The sequence below is a fragment of the Podarcis bocagei genome (genome assembly GCF_964188305.1).
Source record: "Podarcis bocagei genome assembly, chromosome: 9".
Classification (NCBI taxonomy): domain Eukaryota; kingdom Metazoa; phylum Chordata; class Lepidosauria; order Squamata; family Lacertidae; genus Podarcis; species Podarcis bocagei.
The window spans coordinates 44,189,616-44,216,029 of record NC_138134.1 but is presented as its reverse complement, the minus strand read 5'-3'; the positions used below and the strand labels follow the sequence as shown (position 1 = coordinate 44,216,029).

At 40.4% G+C, this 26,414-nt stretch overlaps 1 protein-coding gene across 2 annotated transcripts; it reads right to left on the bottom strand.

Moving 5' to 3' along the window:
- Positions 1-854: 854 nt before the first annotated feature.
- CLGN (calmegin) lies at positions 855-26,207 on the bottom strand. Of its 2 annotated transcripts, XM_081208518.1 has the most exons (16): positions 25,316-25,807; positions 24,379-24,418; positions 19,894-20,049; positions 17,807-17,880; positions 15,996-16,054; positions 14,630-14,771; positions 14,145-14,226; positions 10,841-11,033; positions 9,297-9,486; positions 8,803-8,916; positions 7,557-7,713; positions 6,920-7,135; positions 5,173-5,292; positions 4,848-4,977; positions 2,750-2,862; positions 855-1,702 (listed from the first exon to the last, which is right to left on the bottom strand). In XM_081208518.1, exons 1-16 carry the CDS (start codon positions 25,753-25,755, stop codon positions 1,622-1,624), a joined length of 2,307 nt encoding a protein of 768 aa, XP_081064644.1. In that variant the 5' UTR covers positions 25,756-25,807; the 3' UTR covers positions 855-1,621. The 2 variants fall into 2 exon arrangements, with proteins under 2 accessions (XP_081064644.1, XP_081064645.1); XM_081208519.1 differs by lacking the exons at positions 24,379-24,418; positions 25,316-25,807 and adding an exon at positions 26,085-26,207.
- Between the last annotated feature and the right edge of the window lie 207 nt (positions 26,208-26,414).

Genomic DNA, 26,414 nt, shown 5'->3' with positions numbered 1-26,414 from the left:
CTGCTAAACTCGGGGCTCTAGCTGTTGCGGATATATACTCACTGAATGCCCTCTGCCCACCTGATCGCTAAATGACTCATTAACATGCATTCTGCTCCTGATATTCCAGTCTTGCATGATGCTTCAGTTGGTCTTCCACCTATATCTTATTGGTTTCAGTAATGTTGCAGCATCAGATGTGTATTTACTGAGCCCATTCAAGCAGTTAAATATTATTCTCGCCACTTGTCTAATGGAAAACAGACTAGTCCTCAAGATACTTTGCATTTGTGCCCCCTATCTGAACAGGAAGTATGCAGCTTGTCAGTTACCCACCACTATCATAGTACTATGAGAATAGGCTCTTAACAGGGAAGAGAAGTTGTTTCTCAGCAATAGTTGGTCTCAATGGTTAGGATAATGAAACAAAGTAGCAACATTGCAATAATCCATATTCCTATATTCCCATACTTAGACTGTAATCCTAATACCCATTTGCAAGCTTCATTGAATGAAATGGGATTTATGTATAGGATTTTCCCTCTAGCAGGGAAAAGTAAAGCATGCAAACATCCAACTATTTTTGAACTACAGTAAGAATTAATGGTGGTGTATTCAGGTGATTTAGTGGTCACATCTGCACCACTTCTTAGGAAATGTAGTATCAATGGAAAATAGGATTTAAATCAATCCTCTCTGAACTTGCCTGCATTGAGGTGTACATATAGCTTCTTTTAAAAAGTAACATTTGAGGGCTATGCTGAATATAGAATGTTATGGTTACAGTATATATTTACTAGTTTACTTCTAAGGAGAGACATTTCAGTCATTCCAAAAAATGCAGGGATTAATGAGTTTAACTTAAGCAGAACAGATTATATTAAAAGTTTTATTCAGGAGGCAATATACACTTAGCAAATATTTTGTAAACGGGTTACGCCATTCTGGCTTGAAACATGAAACTATAAAAATGTGAAAAATTCTCTTGTACACCATTGTACTTGAATAGAGTTAACATTTTTGCATTTAAATGTAAAGCATGCTATTATGACAATGCAGTTCTCTGTAAAACAAAAACAGCAGCAACTGCTAACACAAACTAACATGTGACGCACAAACTGTAGGTTGACATTGCAGTAAAGGAAAAAAAGGTTGATATAAAAAAAGAGCCAAAACAGTTCTTGCATTCAGCTCAGCAAAGAGTTGGCAGTCATTTCTTCTTTCAAGGCATCCAAGTGGTTGTTGCATCTACTGTTCATGCCTTTTATCTAAAGTGTAATTTGTGCTAAAGCTGGAAAATCCCATTTACATGAGGTTTAAAAAGGGTAATATTTTGAAGCCGAATCATTTCCAAATATTTATTATCTAAACAACGTCAAATAATATTTACAATAAATCAGACATATCACCATTTTTTATTCTATGAAGTAAAGGAAACAGGTAACTTCACAAGTCGGAGCGTTTCTTCAGAATAAAGGAAAAGTCTGACAAGATTAAGATGGTCTGGAGAATGGAAACAGAGGAGTCTAAGCTGAGTTCAGTCTTTTGGTTTAAGACTCAACAACTTGCATGCTGTTAGGCAAGTGAAAACTGCATGCCTATGTTCTGTAACCTGGACCTGTCAATACTAGGTGGAAACAAGTTATTCCTTTCGTACTTTTCTTTTACGCACTGATTTTGCCGGCCCATCACCAGATCCTGTGCTTTCATCTGCTTCTTTCATCTGCAGGGGGTGGGGATGGGGAGAGAGATGCAATCATCTTTCCAAAATATGATACAGTTCATATTCTCTACCCAAACAATGTCTAAACTGTTGAATCCACTGGAGTTAAGCACAATTAAGCTGACTGATTTCAGTGGCTTAAGGGAACTTAATTTTGCTCAGATTCAGGCCCATGCTTGCTTCTCAAAGTACTCAGTTTTTAGCTTTTATGTTTGTTCTTTCTTCACATAATAAAATGGGAATACGAACACTTGAGTTTATGGATGCAGTTTCTCTTACAACTTAACACCTATATTCCTAAGCGTCAGTTTCTTGAAATAAACCAGATTGGGGGAGGGGGGAGTTGAAGCTTGCCTCCCAAATGTATCTGCATGAAAACCTTTCCAAATTGATTTATCTGCTGAGGAACTCCTACATGACTATCCTAGAATGCTTGCACACAAATGCCTTGTGAGGCTAGCTTTGGATGCTGGAGATCATGTTTGAAGCCACTGCCCTCAACCCAATTTCTGACCTGATAGAATATGCCATATAGAGATGGTAACCTCCAAATAAGATCAATAGCAAACTGCTTGTATTAAAAATAATAATAATCAAAATTACGAGACTATGACAATTACACAAATACCCAGCAAAACAATTTAGGATGCCTTAAATATATGGGAAAATATTTGAATTTCAGCACTGAAGTGACAATTAAGATCTCACAAGCCAGAACAATTCTATATTCCACTGTATTATTGTTTTATGTTTATTTCAACAATTTATATACTGCTTAACACAGTTTTAAAAACCCAATTAAATTATCAATGAAATCAGAAAAGTCTAATTTAAATGCCTGCTTAAATAAATTCAAAGTATTCACCTAGTGCCTGAAGTTCAACAGGGAAGGGGCTTGTGATGTCAGTTGGGAAGGAGTTCCACAAGATTGAAAATAAAATGCCCTGTATTAGTACCATGGGGGAAAGTTGCCATTATACCCCATGTTTTGACACAGCTGCAACATGGAATAATCTTTGTATATTATCTCATTCTTGGAAAGCTCACCTCATCTTCTTCAGAGCCAGATTTATTTGATTTATTAACTTCTTCCTCCTGACTTCCTTCACCACCTTCATTTTCTTCCTCATAATCTTCTTCATCTTCACCACCTTCATATTCTAAGACACAAGTCGGTTATTCAGTTTAGCTCTCTAAAGGCTAAAATACAGCAATGGCACAGAAGAGCATACTGGTTGGATAAACCCTTAACAATAAGAAGAAACCACAGGGCCTGTGTTGGTGAAGCATGTCAACAATGGAGCTGCACAGCGCTGCAAATTGTGTATCCATAATGGGCAAGTTATTGGAATAGATCAATGTGAATTCTTAACAAGCACCTAAGTATCTCTCTCATTTTCATGAAGACGTAGGAAAAATGTTGAGTTTAAATTACAATACATTTTCAAATTAAGAATGTTATTGGGTAACATTCTGAATTAACAAAATAATAACAGTAACATTCAGAAAAGCAAACAAACACCTTTCCAGCAACATCCAATGGTAGTAGCATATATTCAGAGCACACCCATAACCACTGAAATAGACATTGATTCCAATGGGTCTACTCTGAGTATGACTGAGGTCAGCTGTCACCCTTTAGTAAATAGGGATAAATCTTTATATTTTTGTGGGTTGAAAATACTCCAGTTCTCTCAAGTTGTTCTTGCTGAAATGTGTTACTATTTCTATCCACCACCATTTCCACCTATAGCAAGTACAGTGGTGCCTCGCAAGACGAAAAGAATCCGTTCTGTGAGTCTCTTCGTCTAGCGGTTTTTTCGTCTTGCGAAGCAAGCCCATTGACGGATTAGCGGATTAGCGCTATTAGCGGCTTTTAGCGGCTTATCGGCTTAGCAGATAAGCAGATAAGCGGCTTAGAAAAAGGGGGGGAAGGAAAAAAAACCCGCAGGAACTCGCAAGACATTTTCATCTTGCGAAGCAAGCCCATAGGAGATTCGTTTTGCGAAGCACCTCCAAAACGGAAAACTCTTTCGTCTAGCGAGTTTTCCGTCTTGCGAGGCATTCGTCTTGCGGGGCACCACTGTAGAAAAAATGCTTTTAATCATAATTTAATGTAGTGAAAGAAAAAGAGTATCTCCAAAATATGTAGAAGTTCAACATCTCAGTTTCTTTATACAAGATGCTGGAAATTCCAGCATAAAACTTACAAAGTGATCCAATCATTAAAAGGGAGACAGAAGACAGACCAAATAATCTGTATTCTCCTCCAAGAATTCCACTCCCATGTTCCCAACACCATGCTCGGTGCATTCACAATTCCATACATGGGATTGCAAAGAGGTCACAGGAAAGCAAACAAAGAATATTTGAGGTTCTGCTTCAGCAGCAGAGTTTCCTTTGCTTGGAACCAGGGTAGGTACCTGTGATTCACTGCAAAGCCCTCAGTGGAAAAACGCCATTAGTGTCTTAGATGTTGAGAAATATTTAGTCACTAAGATGAAAATCAACATTTATTTTTTCCTGAGGATTCTTAAGTAGGTTGTATTAGGCATATCTCAAAATGGGAAGCTAGGGTATAAATGTAACAAAGACAAAAAGAAGAGATTGTATCAGCCCCAGCCAGCATGGCCAATGTTCAGGGATGATGGGAACAGCAGTCCAGCAACACCTGTCTGACTGGCAATTCCCTACCCCAATGTAGTTGTTGACATATGCTTTAGCTGACCAATTTAAATATTGGTATGACAAATTGCTATTAAGAGAGCAAGCTATCATTCTGCAATTTATAAGCAAAGAATTAAAAAAAAATTAAAAATCAAGCAAAGAGCTAAAATACTCCCAAATATGAAAATAAATTGTGTCATATGATTAGGGATAAAAAACACAGAATATTCAATTCCAAGAGTCTGGAATGCAGGAAAGAACTAACTAAGAAAGCAGTTAGCTACAAGACACAACTACACAATTTTGATCTTGCTGAAACAAAAATACACTTATCTTGAGTGCTGTAAAGTATAAGCAGCAATTTCAGACAGCAAAACAAAGTGCTATGAAATGCATTGTTGTTGTTTTTTCATTTAGCTACCATTTTTCAGCATTGATTACTACAGTTTTTTAAATAGGTATGGCTAAAATCCCTTACCGTCTTCACCACCATTTTCATTTGGTTTTTCTAGGTCTTCATCTTTCCTTTGTACCTCTTGTTCTAGTCCTCCTTTTGTAAGTGGCTTGGCTATATCAGTTTTTTTGTAGTCCATATCTTCATCTATTTTCTAAAATAGAAGGACAATCATGCAAAAAAAGCTGATAGCCCCCCCTTTTTTAACATCCACCCACCATTGAGGCAAGTCTGCCAACTTCATCTTCCCTCTCACCCCAATGGATTTTTTGAGTGAAAAAATATTTGGATAGAAAGCACATTAAGCAGCATGCAAAAAAAGAGGATATCAGATTAGTTTCTCCTGTACCTTGGATGGCCAGCAGAATAGTACACCCAATCCTATAGGTAGTGCTAATGTCAAGATGTAAATAACCCAAAGCCATGGACGTTCTTCCGCAGCAGTCACCAGCTGACTAAACATACCAGGCTGGATGGAAGAAAAGAAAACACACATTATAGAGCTTGCCATAAGGTATTTTTCCGAAACAGCATGAAGGAAACAGCAACAAAGGAAGGAAGCTGTTCAAGGCCCTGGAGATCTGCAAACAGCCCTGAGTAACTACACTGCACTAAGAGCCTTAGCTGGAAGTAGCCAAACTGAATGTCATGTGACTACCGTAAAACATACCCACAAACACAGTCAAGGGAGCTAACAGAGGGAACACCACATAAGGCAGATAATGGAGCATGTGAGCAGGTTTCTAGCATGGGCATCTTCACAGTTCTATCATGTACTTTTATTAAGTTATTGGGGGTTTTACATTTTTCATACAAACAGTAAATTAAACCACAAAATATTCACAACCATTAAGTTTTAAGCTATGACATTATGACTCAACCTTTGAAAATTAGAGTTTTAGGGCTTTCTTTTCTATATTTGACCCTGCCAAAATCCGCTATTATGGTTGAAAAGACCCCTTTAAAGTTCTGGCTGGAAATAGAAATAATGACTAACTGCAAAATTACTTTAGTTTAACTCGGGGGGAGGGGGATGTTTTATTGATACAGTGGTACCTTGGGTTAAGAACTTAATTCGTTCTGGAGGTCCGTTCTTAACCTGAAACTGTCCTTAACCTGAAGCACCGCTTTAGCTAATGGGGCCTCCCGCTGCCGCCACCACACAATTTCTGCTCTTATCCTGAATCAAAGTTCTTAACCCGAGGTACTATTTCTGGGTTAGCGGAGTCTGTAACCTGAAGCATCTGTAACCTGAAGCATCTGTAACCCGAGGTATCACTGTATTGTTCTAAAAATGTGGCCTATCACAAACATCATAGTATATTACCATAAGATAAAAAAGAAAAAAAATTCCAAATGCCCATATTGTCAGCGATGGGGAACCCATGACCCTCCAGATTTTGGAACTGCAACTCCCATCATTCCTGACCACTGCCCATTCTTGTTGGAGTTGATGGGAAAAGAGTCCAACAACATTGGGGGGGGGCATAGTCCTCTCTTGCCTGAAATCACAGCTGCAAGTTTGCATTATGAGTGTCAGCTCCTGTGTCAACATAAAATCAACTTGGAAAAGAATGAAGGTAACATTTACATCCAGGGTCCAATGGTTCCCTGCAGTCCTTTGTAGGTTATATTTTGTACCAAAGGAAAAACAGAAGTGGTATAACCACACAATATGCTCTTGGAAGTGATACAATGACATGGATTGATGATACAATGACATGGATTGAAACAACATGGTAGTGTTTTTCCTACTCTATTTGGGTAAGTTCCTGGGGACAGAATGCACACCAGTTAGTTTGGGAATTTCATTTGCCTTTACTTTCAATAGGAGTGAATTGGACGATTAATATTTTAAGTTAAATATAATTTAATGAATTGAGAAGGAGGTAAAGAGATGAAACACCCTGGGACAACTGAACCCATAACCGTTAATAATTTCATTGCATATGAGGTCATTCTGGTTTGTAAAAAATATTTACAAGTATTTCAAACACCTTCAGGTTCACAACAATCCTAATATAGGAAGGTTAAGACAAAAAGCTTTTTTTGCAACATTGTGTATTTGGGCACAACAAAATATAGTAAATTCTTACTTCATTAGCACTTGCAACCAATTTTTTAAAGCCCCATCCATCTGCTGCCCATCGATCAGCAACTTCCTTTTCTGAGCAGATGATGAAGTTATCAAAGTAAATATCAGATGTCATAGACCAAAGCTCTAAACCAACAGCACCAACAGCAGTCATTTGAAAAGGATGAGAATCTTCAAAATAATCAGGATTAGGGATTTTTTGTGGACTCCATATTCCCTGTAAGAGATAAAATAAAAACATACCACATTAAAATAGACATTTAGTATTAAATAGGCCAGCAAGACAGGTTGATTCAGTTCTGAAAAATAATTGAATTTTCTTAAATATACCACATCTGTTAAAAACAGGTAACACAGTTAAAAGATTGTGGTCTTCAAAGTGCATAGGCACTTCCACAACACACTTGCTTCCACTGCCATTGGTCATTCAAGTCACTGACTTTAGTTTACAGTTTAAGAAAGTATTTCCAGCATCTCTTAAAAAACAACCCTGTTAATTCTGATTAATGGATAGAGAAAAAACTAAACTAAACCCTATTTATATTTATCCAGCAAAAATCAGTAAGATGAAAAGAACAAAGTATTTTATTAACACACATGTCATTCTGAAGTATCTGGAACTACCTAATAAGTATTACCTGATAATTAGGATTCTCTATCATAGGTGGTTTCCATTTTCCTTTATAATTTGGATTACTCATCATGGGGCGTACCCATACTCCACAGCCTGGTGCAGTCTCACACTTTGGATTAGGAATCTGTGGAGCTTCCCATTCACCATCCATCTCTTCATCCCTGTACAAATGATCAACACGTCTGTTCAAACTCCTGCTGTAAATTAGTGTATTTTATTTCTATCACCAAACTACTTCTAGTAGCTTAGAAGAAAAAGCATCTCCTAGATTTCAACGTAACAAACATTCTTTGAAAAATGTGGCTACAGAATAGCAAAACAATCCCTTATATTTTCAGATAGCTTGAAATGTGGTTCCAAGTACAGTGCCAAAGAAAATGCGCTCCTTTCTTGTGGATCTACATCTTGCACCAGTCTAGGTCCTGAAAATCAAGTGTCATTTCCTAACTGTCAAAAGCTTCAGCTTTTAAGGCACTCATCAACACATTTATTAAGCTCCCCAAATACATATGGAGGGTAGGACCCAAACCAATGGATTAAAGTTACAAGAAAGGAAATTCCAATTAAACATCAGGATGAAAGTTCTGATGGTAAGAGCTGTTCAACAGTGGAAGCAGGTGAAATCTATACCTAGTCCCAGATTACCTGTCTAAGAAAAAACTGTGGTCCATGTGAAAATAAGTGACAGTAAGAGCTATTTGTGAGTGGAACAGATTCCCATGAGAGGTGAAGGTTTTTAAGAAGAGGTTGGATGGCCATCTGTCACAGATGTTTTAGTTGAGATTCCTGCATTGCAGGGGGTGGACTAGATCACCCTCAGGGTCCCTTCCAACTCTACAATTCTATGGCTTCTGAACACTCAAACCAGATGTTGCAAACATACTTTTGAGATCCGGGCCTTGAAGTTGCAGACTAGAATTAGCCTCTAACTAGCACACAATCTAGTGAAATAGCACATACTGGTTAGGTTAGGGACAACTGTTTGATGTATCAATATTAACATTTTAACACATTCAGTGTTTAAAAAATTCTATCCCACCTTCGTTTAGTCTTCAAGTCAGCTTACATATTATTATTTAATTTTGAAAATATAAAAACAGTGCAAAGATAGAAAACTATTTCATAAACCAAAGCACAGGAGAACAAAACAGCTAATCAAGTCGTGAATAAGAATATCTAGACCTATTAGTCTAATTTGCTACAGAAATCAGAGCCTGTCTAAAGTTTTGCCACAAGCAGAGAAAGCTTACCAATCTTCTGGTTTTTCTGCATTAGGATCTGGAATGTATTCTGGTTCATCATCAAGCCAACCTTCAGGTTTAACAGCATCATGATCTTCTATTTTGGGAGGCTCATCTTCATTCCTTTAAAGTACAGACCAACTTTACCAGGAGATGGACAAAATACAGTATGATAGATAAAGCCTAGTAAAGTTCTTCCCAAGCATGAACTAAAGGGTACATTATTTCAGAGACAAAACCTGTCTATGTTTTTGAAAACTTAAAAATAAAAAGGTAGTTAGGTTCAACGTGACAAAACTAATTCAAATTTACAATACAGAAATATTTTGGAGGTTTCCCTTCTACTTTATGAATGATTCCCCATCAGAATTAGTATTTCAGCTACCAACTTAGCAACTCAATGATCAATTACATAAAGTCAAAATCAAACCCAACAAAATTTGCATACCATGTACTTGGTAATAGGAGGGAAAGGGCAAGAGAACAGTGTAGGTTTTCTTTACCAGTCATCTGGCTTGACAGCCTCAGGATCAGGAATTTTAGCTCTCTCATCCCAGTCCTCAGGCTTCTTATCATTGGGATCTTCTATTTCTTTTGGGGGATTCACAGGTGGAACCATATCCTCCAGGAGACTTCCCTTGCCAACCACTGCCTGGTCAATTAGCACTTCAAAAGTGTCATCAGGTTTCAGCACTAAAATATAATAAAATACACATATAATAAAGGTAACATCTGGAGAGCTACATGTTTCTCATCTGTGCACTGCTGGAACCTCTCATAAATAAACTTCATTTTAAAAGGAATTTCAGTCACTCTAAACTAAACCGTCCTCGTATTTGAAGTGAACAACATAGAGAGTTCTTCTGATGTTTTAATATAGGATATAGCTAAAAGTTTTTCCCAAAAGTAGACGTGAGACTGACTGGAATAAAAGAACTAGAGAAAATGGGATGGCTGTGTGAAGGTAAGCAGTAGGCAGGATTCAATATGCCATGCCTAGATGCCCCTTTTGCTCTTTATATTGGGAATAGGGGGATGGCACATATGGAGTCTCAAAAAAAATGCACCATGCCAGCCACCTACACGGATCAATTTCTACAGGGCAGTTCTGCATGGAGCAGCACCGTTTGCTGGAGAGGACACAGCTTTTATAACACATGCACAGGAACTAATGTTACAAAAAGTCACCATACCACAATTATGCCATTGACAGCTTGAACGTACATGCAAGTAGCTGAACTGGTTTTGCCTATTTAACAAGCAGTAATTCTGGCAACTTGTCGAGAGTAAAATTCTGGCTAATTAGGAACCTTAACTACCACTCGGATTACTGTTCATATGCATTTGCTTCATGCTCCTTTTCCAAACCCTATGGAAGTACAAACGAGTTACAGGACATGGCCATGTGGCTTAATTGTGGGAGAGGGCAAAAGCCTTCTGTAGGAGTGGGTAAGAAGTTGATTCATTCTAAATGAAAATGAATGTGTTGGACCCTAGAACATGCAGGACTTCCTTTGTGGTTTATACCTTGATGCAAGTTTAGAATTAAAATAAAAAATATGAAGGCTGCCACTTAAACAAGAGCATTATTGGTTGTATGTGGATCTCATTTACAAGTCTGTAATAGGCACTTAATTGATAAGATATGACAGTTCAACTGATTAATTTCCTATCCATATTTAAAAATAATTTTTACATGGTTAGAGTAAGTTATCAATTCTGCTTTAATAGCAGAATAAACCTCACTGCTTTCATGACTAAACAAAACTACTGTTAGTATAATGGTTTTAGAAATATCTTCCAATTTCAGCAGTTAGGAATGATGCAAAGAAGTTATAGAAGTTCCCTGATTTGAACTGCTATAAGACCAGTTCCATTTATTATCCAAATCTGCCTCAGTATGCCATGTGACACCCCCTACTTACACCATATGGGGTTCCCAGAAAGGACAGCTTAAAAGCATCTTTAAAATATGGATATACATAACTGGCTTTGTAAAATGTTTTCAGTTCTTATTTTTCTAAACAACTTAAAAATTTAAGAATACCAAGAGTATATAGATGAGTCTTCCTGTCAGTGAAGATTTTTTTCAAGTCTACATCAGGGCGTTTAGCATGTTTTTCTTCATAGTCTCCAGTTTTAGGATGTTTATGTCTGAAGATAAAATGTAGTTTGTAATCTTCACCACATTTATCTGGCCCAAACATAATTGTGTAAGATGTTCTATCATGGAAGTATTCCTGTAGGATGAAAATGAACACTGTTCTTAGTTTATATAGCAAAAAAGTTTAGCACTCCATTACTTTGGCACTTGGCATGCAGTTTGGTTATTTCCTACTTTGCCATAAATTACTACATATGACATGGAAGAAATATTGCTCTCAGTTATAAACCATACCTTAGTTCCCTCACAGAACAATACGGAAAAGTATGCACAACCAACCAACCAACCAATATTCAGGATTAGATCAAAATCACTGAACTGGTTTTAGACTATCCAGCATAAAGACAAGCCTTGTATCTCTAAGGTCCTTCTGCAGTTTTCATGTGAAGTTTGGTATTTTATTCTCCCTCTAAGTTACAGTCTCTGACAGCAGAGGGAAATAAATAGATGTTCAAATAGCTAATATGTTACACACCTATATGTGTAAATGAGCTCCAAAGCCATTTTAAAGTAGAGAGACACATGATTTTGAAAACAGGGTGGAGAAGGGAAGATGTCATGTTCCATAATTTTGAGCAGGAGAAGATTTAAGCACTCTTCCACCTCTACTATTTTACTCTAAGGTACACTTTTCCCAAAGCTGCTTCCAATTTAAAATAATGGTATTGAGGCTCAGTTTGTGTGCAGTGCATTAGCCTCTGAACTATATCTGTTATATACGTGGAAGTAACTTTTCATACCAGAGGTTATTCTGCTTTAATTCTCAGAATTTCATCTTCAGACCTCAGTCCGTTTTCTAGACCTGAATGGTTCCCAGAGACAGGCTGCCATTAATGACAGTGGTCATGCAGTGAGGACAAGATGAAAACATTCCAGAGGGGGCAGGGGAGATTTGTTTTACTTACTTATTAAACTAGTAAACAGCCTCCTCTAATTTGACTGATAGTATGCCTCAACATCCACTGGAACTTCCAAATATAATTAACACTGCAACCTTAGGTAGCACATTAAAATAATGTCACCTTATTGAAACACCACTACAATATTTATTATTAGATAGTCATGGAGATGTTGCTTCAATACTTGGGGCACAATCAGGCAGACCTTTTTCCATTCCATTCGCTACATAGGAGTTTCCTGCCGCCATCCTCATCCCTTCATCAGCAGCCCTATTGCAAGCAAGGAATTTTGCTTGCAGAACCGCTCTGACATACATAAGGGAATAACTGGGTCTGCTCCTAAAGCTTTAGAACTAGCCACCCAAGCAGCAACTTTAATACAGCATGAACTCTAATCATTCTGGAACCGCAAGTCCAATTTTTTTCTTGTTCACCAAGGAAAGATTTGAATAACCCAAATCTTCACTAGGCTTGAACGATTATAAATAAGACAAAACATAAGCTGTGGTTTTTTCATTTAAAAAAGTTTTTATTAAAGACTTTCTTGTGTTACAAAAACAAGAAGGAAATGTTAATATATGAGTGGTTTTTTGAAAAAGAATACGTTGCTGCATTTTCAGTCACTAAACAAATTATTTTCTCTCTCTACTAATGCTGTTCTAGACCAAGATAAGTAGTGGTGGTTAGTGTATGACTGGAGAGATCCAAGTTCAAAACCACACTTAGGGCTCATCTACACTTCTGCTCGTCTTGCCACTTTTCCCCAGGAAAAGATTTTTTGGCAGATTGACATTGTTGTCTCTCAGCCTATCCTAGCTCACACAGTTGTTGCAAGGGGGAAAAATGAGGGCAGTAGAACCAAGCTCCTTGGGGGTCTTGAGCTGCTTGGGGGAAAGGCAGTTTAAATGCAGTAAAGTAGCCCAACATGTACCTTATTGCCTTTTTTGGTGACAGGCAAGAACCTATTTATTTTTCCAGGCTTTTAAGAAACAAGTTTAGATGATCTTGCTGCTTTTGTGACAGTGGCATTTTAAGTTTGCTAAGCGTTCTTTTATATATACAATGGTACCTCAGGTTACAAACTTAATTCGTTCTGAAGCATTTTGTAACACAAGGTACCACTGTATTTCAATTTCAGGCCTCATCCACACTTCCTTTTGTGCCATGCTTTCTAGGCACAGGTCTGGGATTTCTAGGTCCATCTCTGAGTGGTTTTTTGTTTTGGTCCCACTGCTTTCATGGGAAAACCTGCTGTTTACTGCTGAATCAGAACAAACAGCAACCCAGAGAAATCCCAACTGCCATTTGTTTCAATTCAGTGGTAAACAGTGAGTTTTCCTGGCGAAGTCCATGTGACAAAATAATCCCCATGGACATGGACCTAGAAATCCTGGACCTGTGCCCAGAAAAAGCAGCACAAAAGGACGTGTGGATGAGCCCATAGTCCACATTGTAATTTGTTCTAGGAATAGGGTTGTTGAGCAATATAAAAATACTGATACATAGTCAATATTCCAACAAAAGAAATTTATGAAGACCCATCAATATTAATTCGCTGAGTGCACAAATATGTGTGAACTACTGAATACAGTGCTATCTCCGGTTACGAACTTAATTGGTTCCAGAGGTCCATTCATAACTGGGAACCACTCATAGCATGCGGCGCACTTTCGCTAATGGCGCCTCCTGCTGCGTGTGCGCCACTGGAGCATGACTTCCGCTCGCATACTGGGGCAAACCTCACAACAAGGAGACGTACTTCCGGGTTAGCAGAGCGCGTTTGCAAGGGGGACGGTACGTAACACGAGGTACCACTGTATTAGGCACGTCACTTACAAAGATTAAAATATACCTAACCTATTATTTATGAGCTGGGTATCTTATACCTTAGGAAATCATAGACATACAATTGTATAGTTGGAAGGGACCCCAAGGGTCATTTATGTCCAACTCCCTGCAATGCAGGAATCTCAACTAGCTCATACATGATAGATGGCCATCCAACTGCTGCTTAAAATCTCCAAGGAAGGAGAGTCCAACACTTCTTGTGAGAGTTTTCTCCACTGCTGAACAGTCACTTGCTGCCTTGCTGTCAGTTTTTTTTTACATGAACAATACTTTTTTCTCAGACTGATAATCTGGGACTAGGTACAGATGTCACCTGTTTCCTTATAAATATTGGGACATATCCAAGCAACAACTGGTATAAGAACCCAAAGATTTAGGCACTCTCCTTCCCAACACTGAAACATGTCTGATCATACCTCTCTCTCCCAATTACTACATACCAGATTCAAGTCATCACTTTTGGAAAGAAGTTTAACATATGCACCACCACAATCAATGCCATCTTGAAAATTCACTTCATACCTGCACAACAGAAACACAAGAATAGTCTTCTGGAGACAAGTACTAATTAAAAGTTCACTTAGCTACTAGCTTTCAGATACTTCAGCCACTGTGTGCAAAATTCTTAGTTGCTCCTCCCCAGTTGTTCCTATGGCTGAGTAATTTTAGTTTTGAAAATTTGAGAAACAATTGCTATTATGCTTAAATACTAGCAACTGGGAACCGATGGACTTCCAGATGTTGTTGGATTACAACTCTTATCGTCCCCAACCACTGACCATGCTGGCTGGGTTTGATAGGAGTTGGAAAGGCAACCTCTGAAGGGGCACAGATTTCCCATTCCCTTTTTCTACAAATCAGAATCCTGTTGGTTTTTTTAAAAAAAAAATCACTTTGCAAACCATCCGAGTATGGATATACTTACTGAATAATCAGTGGTTTACTATCAAAAATAAATGGCTGTGTTAGCATAGCCGATATCGCATGATGCTTTGCTACTGATTTCAGCACCAGTCCTCTGTCACCAGGCACTGTGTTTTCCTTTAAAGGTTCTATTTCCCATCTTCCTAAAAGAAATACAGCAAGAGAAGTACAAACAAAACCACAATTATGGTGTGGTACAAGGTATTCCTATGAATTTAGTCCAACTCATTCTTACTAGATATATTTAGTGCTCTGTAGCATGGATTATTAGAAAAACATTGGCCTGGGATTAACTGTGCACAAACTGCACTGGAATATCTGAGGGAACAGTTCAATGAAAGAGCACATGCTTTGCATATGAGATACTAGGTTCATCCCCTGGCACCTCCAAGTAGGGCTCGAAAAGACTCTTGTCTTAAACTCTTAGCATAGATAATACTGAGCTAGTTGGACCAATGATCTGATTCAATATAAGGTGATTCCTATATTTCTTTCCATTACACAGTCAACCACCATTACTATCCCTTCCCTACATCATTATCTATCATTAAAAGCTCTTACTAAAAGGAAATAAATATACAGTTTGGAACTATGATAGTAACTCAAACCATGGCAATTGATTCGCCATGATGAATGCTCCATATTTTTTGATTGCTCAAAGTCATTAAAAGAAGAAGAGGAAATGAGGATTATGGTTATTTTAGGAATTCCTAATCCTTTCTTCCATTTGCTAGCATCTAGACACACAGTTTTGACAGCCTTCATGCTGCTAACCGATTACTTTTCAAAGGATGGCATGCATATTTTTTCTGTAGCATCATTCTTGTGTAGTCTTGCAAAACATTTATTAAGCTACCAGTAGAAAAACTATCTACTTTTTTTGTTTTCAATCTAAGCCCTGGTCTGTCATATGAGCTATGTTAATATTGAGGTAAGGAATTAATGTACACCTAAAATGTCACTATGTGTTCTATGTTCTAATGCTTAGATCAGGAGTGAGGAACTTGTGGCCCTCTAAATACTGTTGGACTACAACACCCACAATTCCCCATCACAGACTATACTGACTGGAGTCTGACAACATCTGAAGGGCCCTAGGTTTCCCATCTCTAGCTTACAGCAATGGGAAAAAAATGTTTGTGCTTCTGGTCAAAAGTGTCATCTAAAAATATATAGATGCTAATTGCTACATGAAATGAGTTATAGTGAAAAGCATCTGTGCACTTTTTCAGTCTGCTAGTTTGAAATATTAAATGGAAAAGATAATATAGTTACTAAAAATAGAAAACTGTGAAAGCAGAAATGAGAAAATTGAAGAGAATTTATACCAGTCACTCAAGTATCAAAACAGAAAGCTTTAGTCTTACCATCGTATTTAGCAATATCTTCATCTGTATCCTCTTTTTTGGTTTGAGACAGAACCCACCTGTTAAGACAGAAGTATGACCAGATCACACCAAGTTTCTGTAGTGCAAAGGGTTTGCTTAATTGTTAATTAATTTAATGTTTCAGTTAAATATTATGCCAATTTTGAGTAAGGGTGTTACTGGGATATTGAGTAGAGCTGACACTTGATAAAAGAAATTTTAGGCCTGGTTTACAAATTCAGCAAAACCTCAGCGCCTAGGACTTGCCGATCGTATGGTCGGCGGTTCGAATCCCCGCGGCGGGGTGCGCTCCCGCTGCTCGGTCCCAGCGCCTGCCAACCTAGCAGTTCAAAAGCACCCCCGGGTGCAAGTAGATAAATAGGGACTGCTTACTAGCGGGAAGGTAAACGGCATTTCCGTGTGCGGCTCTGGCTCACCAGAGTAGCTTCGTCACACTGGCCACGTGACCTGGAAGTGTCTGCGGACAGCGCTGGCTCCCGGCCTATAGAGTGAGATGAGCGCACAACCCTAGAGTCTGTCAAGACTGGCCCGTACGGGCAGGGGTAGCTTTACCTTTACCTTTTTACAAATTCAGCAGAATGAGGTGATAGGATCCTAAGGCAATAAAAGCTTTGTATCACTTCAGACTGCAGTTGGGGAAGGATTCCATTTCTGAATGCTCCTTCATGCAAAAGACTGCTTGCAAGTAAGAAAACTAGCGTGTCAGAGTGGGACGAACCTCCCTCTAGCAGCCATTCTATCTGGTTGGAGCAGAGAGATGAGAAAGCAGGGCCCATTCAACTGGCACAGCTGAGAGACCAGCTTGGCTTCTTGTCTCCCTGAACTATTTCCATTCAAGCTAGTCATTATAGTAACTATGCAACCTCAAGAACTGAATTTCTAGTTTTCTTCTTAACTCCCATATTTTATGTCACTTCTTTTAGATTTAAGACTGCTAGGGGAAGGACAGTCTCATTTTGTGCAAAGGTAGAATGCATCTAAGAAGGCTCCCTCTTTCCACTTATTTTTAAATGTTTGGATTAAAATAGTTAATTTTTAAAATCCAATTTGGGACACTTTTTTATTAGATTGCAAATGGATTTACCAATTTAATAAATTTATCTACTAATACTGCAATCCTAATTTACTCTTTGAAAAGTTTTGTCTATAAGTATTTACTAAAATTGAACATTTATTTCTCTTTTCAGGAAGTAATAACATTTAACAGTTTAAATCAAATATGACATACTATACTAAGTATGTTTATCATATTTCTATAAGTAGTATTTAGCATCACCTCCCAACAGATTAAAACACCAGTCCAAATAAGGAAATCTGAATAGGTATTCCTACGTGCAACCAATTACAACAAGCCAAGCTTTCCAGCTTTTGTCTTTAATTAATCATATTGCATGGACTTAATGCTTCCTTTGGAATATTCTTACCCAGACTTGTATTCAACCTACCAAACATTTATAATGACCGCTCCCCACTTCAAATGGGGGGCACTTTTTGCATGGTCGCGGCAAGCCCCCTGGCCCTACAGACTGACTTCGCCTCCCCAAGCTGGATACCTGGATGTTCCTGCCTAACCACAGATATTTAACCAATCCCAGCTGGGGAGGTGATGCCAGGGGAGTTGACCAGGTAGGGTTAGGACTGCCCTGCACACACAACAGAGGGTGGAACTTACCTGGGAGTCCTCAGTCAGCTCCAGAGATGCAACCAATTAGAACAAGCTAAGCTTTCCAGCTTTTGTCTTTAATTAATCATACTGCATGGACTTAATGCTTCCTTTGAAATATTCTTACCCAGACAGCACTGCATCATCAAAAGTTTCAGTAAAATACACTTCTCCAGTAGGCTCTGGCGTCTTGTATTCAACCTACCAAATATTTATAAAAATACATTCAAAATCTGAATAGTCACATTCAAGTAAAATGCACTGAGTTTTAAATCAATTAAATATTTTTATATTTATTGCATTAATTGAAAATAACTAATCTATGTGTTATAGATTGAGTTTTCATAATCAGCCAAACCCATAAGCTGCACAAAACAAACAAGAAGGTTTTGAGTGTCCAAGAGTTGTTAAATTCTGATCTGCAGAAGCAGAACTTCTGATGTACAATAGCTTGTGGAATTAAGTCTTTCAAAAGCAGGTGTGTGCTAATAATACGTCAATCTGAAAATTGTTCTGCAAATTTGCACCCAAAAGTTACTACCTAATAAACTGTTTTACTCACCTATATTTAGCTTGTAAAATGGGCTTAAAAATAAAGGTAAAGGACCCCTGACAGTTAAGTCCAGTCGCGAATGACTCTGGGGTTGCGGGGCTCATCTTGCTTTACTGGCCAAGGGAGCCGATATTTGTCCGCAGACAGTTTTTCCGGGTCATGTGGCCAGCATAGCTAAGCTGCTTCTGGTGAAACCAGAGCAGCACACAGAAACGCTGTTTACCTTGCCACAGGAGCGGTACCTATTTATCTACTTGCACTTTGACATGCTTTCGAACTACTAGGTTGGCAGGAGCTGGTACCGAGCAATGGGAGCTCACCTGCCGACCTTCCAGTCGGCAAGCCCTAGGCTCAGTGGTTTAGACCACAGCGCCACCCACGTCCCAAAATAGGTTTATGAATAATAAAAAAGCAGACTGGCAGAAAATTTCAGGCTAGAAAACACAACAGATTGGAATCAAAGGAGTGGATTCCCCACCAGTCTGCAGGGTTTTTATGCTAGATGAGTAGGATCCACATCCTGCAAGGAACCCACATCAGAAGATGTGGGTTTCTTGCAGGTTCCTGGGCTATCAGAAGAGGGATAAAATGCTCTATGCCTCTGCCAGAAACTCACTTGGCTTCTATGCTTGGTAGGAAGAAAGTGCCTTCCTCCATGTATAGCCCAGCAATGCAGTGAAGCGCAAGAGAAAGGGCCAAGAGTTTTGTCCCTCTTCTGGCAGTCTGCTCATTCACTTAAGTACAATTCCTATTTGTCTTTGGAGACCACATCAGTGGTTAAAAACAAGGCAGCATTATACAATAGATATAAGCACATTTTACATTAAACTTTCTTCAAATGCATTGATGAGCTTCTGGATTCTTCACTCAGAATGGTTAAGGAATGCAGTTAATGGGTTAATTCTCACGAGTCAGCGGAGATTACTCATTCCCCACAATGCACCTTATGACCTCTTATCTGTAAAACTGCCAGACTTCAGAACTCATAGAACTCTATTGGTTGTATAACTTTGCATGGACTTGGTTGTGGACTGCAACACAGCAAGAACTTTGAAGCAAAGAACCCTCTCTGGGCTCAGAGAGAAAAGACTACTTGTAACATCTGTAAATAGTTTGTCTATGTATAGTGGTGAATGCTGGTGTTGGCTTAGTAAAGACAGCTCGGCTAAACGTGTTTTCTGTGGTGAACTTAATCACTTAACCAAGTTTCCACAGTACATACACCCCAAACCCCAACAATAACCAAGTTTCTGAATACTATAAATAATATGAACTATGACTATTGGAAATTAAGAGCCAGAGAAAGTATAAACAAAGAGGAAGTCTCTAGAGAAAGCTCCCCCCCTACCCCTATGTGAAGGGCACCACACCACACTATGGATTATGCAATGCATGAGCAGCTATACTGTATTTGTTTCCTCCAGAACTCATGCTCAAGTACCAAAAAAAATGACAGATTTGATGTGGCTTCTCCTCAAAAGTGGGAATGACTTTATGAGCTTCATCACTTTTATCAGCAAGCCCTGCCCACATGGTGCTATTCATATCAGTGGGAATGAGCAGGTTTTCCATTTCAGATCTCCAAAACTCACCAAGAGCTTTTTTGCTTCTCAACAACAGAAGCAAAAAATGATAATGTCTTCTTTAAGATGGAATCTTACCTCTAGAGATGAGCTGCCTTTTTCAACATTAGTATCTTCTGAATTCTTGTCAAAACCTTCTACTTCAACTTCTGAATCTTCAGATTCTGCACTTACTGAACTTAACAGCAAGACACTGAAGCACAGCCAATCCCACTGGAATTGCATCCTGGCTACCTATAAAAGAGAAACGCAAATGGCAAAAGATTTATACGATCTGAGAAGCCAGAGTACAAAAGTGCAAAGACATTCATTCTGTTATTTCTACTAGTCAACTATCCACTAAATGAAATTAATATAAATGGTAAAATGGAAGGCAGCTTGCTCATAACAGCTGGAATAGAACTGCAAATATGGAAGAAAAAGAATTCAAAGCCACAAGCTGGTGTTAAAAACAGACTAAGGCAGTTGCACTTTAGTAATGATAATTTGAATCACACTGATTCCAGCAGAACTAAGGCTGCAGTTCTAACACTTTTAGTAGGAGTAAGAGCCATTGAATTCAACAGGACTTACTTCTTATTATTTGATGTATACAAATATAGTGCTTACATGCCAAAATGGCTTCTAAGCACATTAAAAGTATAAAATCAATTATAAAATATATACACATAATTAAAATACACAATAAAACAGTTCTATTCAAACATCAAAAACAACTATAATTAAAAGATACAAGTAAACAAACTACAGGCAACTCCCTGTTTGTGTGTGTTTGGCATGTGTGCAACTGACATACATGCCATTTTCAGCCCTGGAAAAGGTGGAACAGGGCGGGCTTATGTATGCCCCACCAATGTAGGTGATATCCCGAAACACATTCACTGTGCAAACAGGAAGCTGCCTGTAGCTAAAATGCATAACAATTAGAGCAATTAAAATACAATGATGACACCAAGAAGTTCAAGTTCAAGAGAATGCTTCTCTAAACAGGTGTGTCTTCAAAAAATGCCAATACTGATGGGGCTCCCTGTATTCTGCAAGGAAGGTGTTCAAAATTGGGGCCGACAGTGAAAAGCCCATTTCCATGCTACCACTGGCCAATAATTATCATTTCACGGCAAAACTAACTGGATTTAATTTCCTCTCTAGGCAGTAGAAGGGAGGATTTTTTTCAGCTCACTAGTCTAGAGTTGTTTAGGGGTTTATAAGCAAGAAGCAGGATTTTGATGCTCATTCAGTAGAGTAGACATGATTAGAATTATGCTACAAACACAACCTTCTTAGACTGGATCCAGCCCAATGTTTGCTGTAGCATTCCCAGTATATTGGCTTACATTTCTTCTTCAGAAACAAGACCATTTTACAATCTTATTTCACTTACTTATTGGAACAGCAATCCATCAAAATTATACAACATACGGCATACTAATATACTACAGTTAGCTTTCTATTTGAGCACCTTCATCTCCTTTTTTGGTTTTTAATCTCTCTGATACTGCGTCTTTCTTTGCATGGAAAAATCTGCTCTCTATCTTTGGGCATAGCATACCAATCGTATCCTTCAAAGATCCACGTTACACGCATAGGCCACAAATGCATATCAAGCCCAGCCCATACATGCCAGAACAGTGTAATCACTGACATGCATCACTTGCACAAAAACACAGAAGTCAAAGAAAGAGCTAGATGCATAAATAACTTTTTGTAGCTTTTAATTCAGACATTGGCAGAAATAGATTTGCTTGCTAGTTACTTCCTGGCATTTTAGAAAAAAACTTCAAAATTTTGGTCTGGTAAAGACATAACTGGGAAGATTGAAGCAAAGCAAGGCTTATAGCAGCCTTTGGAAGTATCTATGTATGATTGATGAACTGGTTAGCAATTGCAAGCTAAAAATATGCAAAGACATTAAAAATAGTCTAGCAGCTCAGGAGAAGAACTCTTAAGTTGTCATAACTGTGAACCATGGAAGATTTTATGTATCTATGACAATGTTTTATAATCCACCCTTCAATATTATTGCTCCCAGGGTGGCAAACAATAATCAAGTAAGATAAATAAAACATAATTAAACCAACAATAAAAATCAGCAAGGGATTAGAAGAAAAATCAAAAGCAGCAGAATAAAAGCTAAAAGCTTAGTCACATTTTTCAAAGGCCTGCAGGGAGCAGGGTATGTATTTGCACAGTGATGAAAAAACATTCCAGGACAAGGCATTCAAGAGTCAAGCACCACCACAAAAAAGAACTCCCCCTAACCATTCACTGGCCTCACTTGTGAGAATGGGGACATCTAAAGAAATGCCACCTAAGATATCTTTGTGTGCAACAGTTCACACTGAAGAAGGCATCCCTTCCTCAATGTGTCACCCACATTGGCCTGCTGCTCTTATTATTACTACTATTATTATTATTACAGTGGTGCCTCGCAAGACAAAATTAATTCGTTCCGCAAGTCTCTTCGTCTTGCGGTTTTTTCGTCTTGCGATGCACGGTTTCCCATAGGAATGCATTGAAAATCAATTAATGCGTTCCTAGGGAAACCGCCTTCAGACCAGGTCCGGGGACAGTCTGTCCCCGGACCTCTTCTGAAGGCTGGGGGGGGGGGACAAGGGCTTTTCTTCCCACCCCCAGCATTTTAAAAAACCCCGGGACAGCGGAGGACTTCTCCGCTGTCCGGGCGATCTTAAAATGCTGGCGGGCGGCATTTTAAAATCGCCCCGGACAGCGGAGGACTTCTCCGCTGTCCGGGGCGATTTAAAAGCCCCTGGGAAGGCAGGCAGGGGGGACAAAGACTTTTGTCCCCGCCAGCCTTCAGAAGAGGTCCTGGACCTCTTCTGAAGGCGGGCGGGGGGGGGCGAAAGTCTTTGCTCCCCCCCCCGCCTGCCTTCAAAAGGTGTCCCCGCGGCGGCGGGAGGTGTCCCCTGCCCCCGGCCCGGCTTCGGAGCACCGGGAAAAGCGATCTCCCCGCAGCCCCTTGCTGCAAAAGAGGTCCGGGGGCAGTGGGGAAGAAGCGCGTCGCTTAAAATGCTAGCGATCTCCCTGCAGCCCCTTGCTGCAAAAGACGTCCGGGGGAAGCGGGGAAGAAGCGCTTCGCTTCCCGCTGCCCCCGGACCTCTTTTGAAGCAAGGGGCTGCGGGGAGATAGCGATCTCCCTGCAGCCCCTTGCTGCAAAAGACGTCCGGGGGAAGCGGGGAAGAAGCGCTTCGCTTCCCGCTGCCCCCGGACCTCTTTTGAAGCAAGGGGCTGCGGGGAGATAGCGATCTCCCTGCAGCCCCTTGCTGCAAAAGACGTCCGGGGGAAGCGGGGAAGAAGCGCGTCGCTTCCCGCTGCCCCCGGACCTCTTTTGAAGCAAGGGACTGCGGGGAGATAGCGATCTCCCCGCAGCCCCTTGCTTCAAAAGAGAAGACCCGCTGTCCCCGGGGCAAGCTTCGTTTTGCGAAGCAAGCCCATAGGGAAATTCGTCTTGCGAGGCAACTCGAAAACGAAAAAACCTTTCGTTTTGCGAGTTTTTCGTCTCGCGAGGCGTTCGTCTTGCAGGGTACCACTGTATTATTATTATTATTATTATTATTATTATTATTATTATTATTATTATTATTACTGGAGGTGCCAGCATGGGCTGAATTCAGGGTGAACACAACTTAGGGGGGTATTCAAGTAAGTAGAATCACGGAAATTAGTGTACTTAAGTTAGTCATGCCCATTAACTTCAGTGAATCTACAGCCCGCAGCTGGCTGTTAACCAGAAGGTTGGTGGGTCAAACCCACCCAGGGATGGCTGTGGGCAGTATTACTGCATTGTAGGGGTTTGACAAGATGACCCTTCGGGTCCTTTCCAACTCTAGGATTCCATTATTCTATACTCCAAGCAGGACTAGTGCTGAATATTATTACCCTTAATTGCTTGGGTAAGAATTCAATAACAGAATAACAAGCAAATGGAACTGGATTAACCCAGCACGAGGGCAGTTGAGACTACTTCAACTGTCAGATTTTGCTTTCCATTAAGGATGACAGAAGTGCCAAATGAAAGAAATTGGATGCAATCAACTGGGGGGGAAATCTTACTCAAAACTTAACTGAAACCAACATGGCACTGACAAGAGAGAAGCCTCCCTGTTCATTTACAGTGGGGCTTGCCAGGTGAGTTTCCCAAAGGATTGGACCCACTTTTCACTAGAACCCCACTGGATCAGACAAAAGGCCTATCTTGCACACAATTAGGTCTCCCACAGTGGCCAACCTGATACCAAAGGAAGCCCACAAGGATAGGCATGCAATGGCCCTCTCCCACTGTCCTACCCAGGACTGATATTCGGAAGAATGGTGCTTCTGATCCGGGAGGTAGTATATATGACTAGCATGCCTGAGAATACCATTTGGATTTTTGTCTAATTCAAGCATCAGAATGCATTGGGAAAGTCCTAATCAATATTAAAACCCAAATTCATACTCCAAGATCAAGTTTTCAGAATCCCCTGATATTTTTCATAACTGCCATTTTCGTGTGGCTCTATGCTGTAATTTTACAAAAACCTAGGATAACTACTATAGTGATACCTGATCAGTATGCCAGATCTTCATAAATAAAAAGTGTATCCTGCAACAAAAAAGCAGCGTGGAACATTCCTGTTCACAATTCCAGCTAGCCAACCATGCCTTCTTCCCATATACTATATTCTGTTTCCCCTCTTCTATGGTCAGCAAGCATTTCATGCTCATTGAGCATGGTCAGTCCTCATTGGGCTCATTTTTGGATTTCTCTTAAGTATTTTCCTTAAGGCTTTTTGTACTACTGCAAATCTTGGGACTTCCCCAAGTTTGCCAATAATTCATTGTACACGTGATGCTCTTTGGGCTCCTCCAGATGACCTGTTTAGTCACTATTCACCACGATTTGATTGTACAAAGCTTATACATGTATTCTCTATATTTGGTCTTTATTGAGCATTCATTCTTATTTGTTTACAGGGTTTGTCATAAGTCAATGAGCATTCACCCCAATTTGCTTGCAGGGTGCTGTTGACACATCTTCCCAATAAATAATTCATTCATCTCACACTTTACATTCCTAACTGTAAAAACTTCTTTTTTAGTGGATTTGCTGCAGTATCGTGACAGCATTTTAATCCGCTTCAATTACACCAACCTAAAAATATGGGATGTGCTTGAATTCTTCCTGCAAAATATTGACAGTTGGGAGGTACGCTCTGGCTACACAAGAACAGACTGTCCAAAGAACAGAGTTCATCATCAGTAAATATATGGGTGTGTGTGTGTATATATATATATATATATATATATATATATATATTCCTACCCTTCCAGAAAGGCGCTCAGGAAAACACATCACAATATTTCTGAGATATATAGGTTAGGCTAGAAGCATGTGACTGGGCCAAGGTCATAGAGTGAAATTCTTGAGGAGTCATTTAAACCCTGGTCCCAGTCCAACACAAAGAAAAATGCAACATTCTGGCTCCAAACCAACACTGACCCACCACAGGCTAAATCGTCACAGTGCATCTCTCCAGTGCCCCAAAGCAGGTCTGCCATCTGTGGGACCTGCTGCCACCATTTGTTTAGGATCCACCATTTGTTTAGGACTTCCTGGCTGCTTGATGATACCAAACAAACAAGTAGAAATGAGGCGCTGAAGCTACAATTAGCAACAATTTCACCCGCTTCAGGCAGGTAATTATGGAGACCTCGGGTCGTCCTGGCTGCGAAGCCTCCGCTGATGCTGCTATTGCAGCAGCAGCAGCAGCAGCAGCAAGCAGCTGCCTCCGCCGCCACCCGGGCGTCCTTCTCCTCGGCTACCAAAGCCCAAAGGCTTAATTGGTGTTGATCTCTGCGTCTCCCCCCAGAGGGCCCGTCCCCAACGGAGGCAGTGCTGCCGCCGGGAGAAGGGGCGACTCCGCACCGCCCTGCGGCCATGGGGCTGACGGGGATGCAAGACGAGGCCGAGCGGAAAGATGCCTCCTCCTTCTCCCACCTCTCTCCCCGCGAAAGAGAGCGCAGCCGGCTCGCGCCGAAGCCTCGCAACCTTCAAACGCCAACGGCAGAATAACGGCTGAGCCCGAAGGCGGAGGGATGGGGGGGGGGGAGAAGGATGGAGGAAGCCCCTTCTGCGAAGGGCTTTCTGAGGAAACCCGCACCCGCCCTCCCGTCGTTCGCGGCTTCGGGGCCCTCGGCAACGCGCGGAACCGTGAGTAGGGCGCCCGCCCCCCACCTACGACCCCCTGGAAAGGCCACGCAGCCGTTACCGTCCGCGAAGCACGGTCCCGTCAGAATCTCTCCCCAGCAAAAAGCCCGGCCGCCTGCCAGAGCGCATCACCTCAACTGCCGCGCGCGCATGCGCCGCTCGCCCCGAACCAGAAGGCATCGAAGAAGCAGGTGCTTCGACGCGCGACGCGCCGCCGCCGCCGCCGCGACCAATCGCGAGCCGGCGCTCGGATGGTTCGAAGCCAATCGCGGCGGAGGGTTTCATTCCCGGCAGCGCTAACCCGAGAGCGGATCAGCTCGCCGCACTTTGCTTAGAGAACGCAACACGTGCGGCCTCCTCCAATCACGGCTCTCGTCATTCCCCTTGCTTA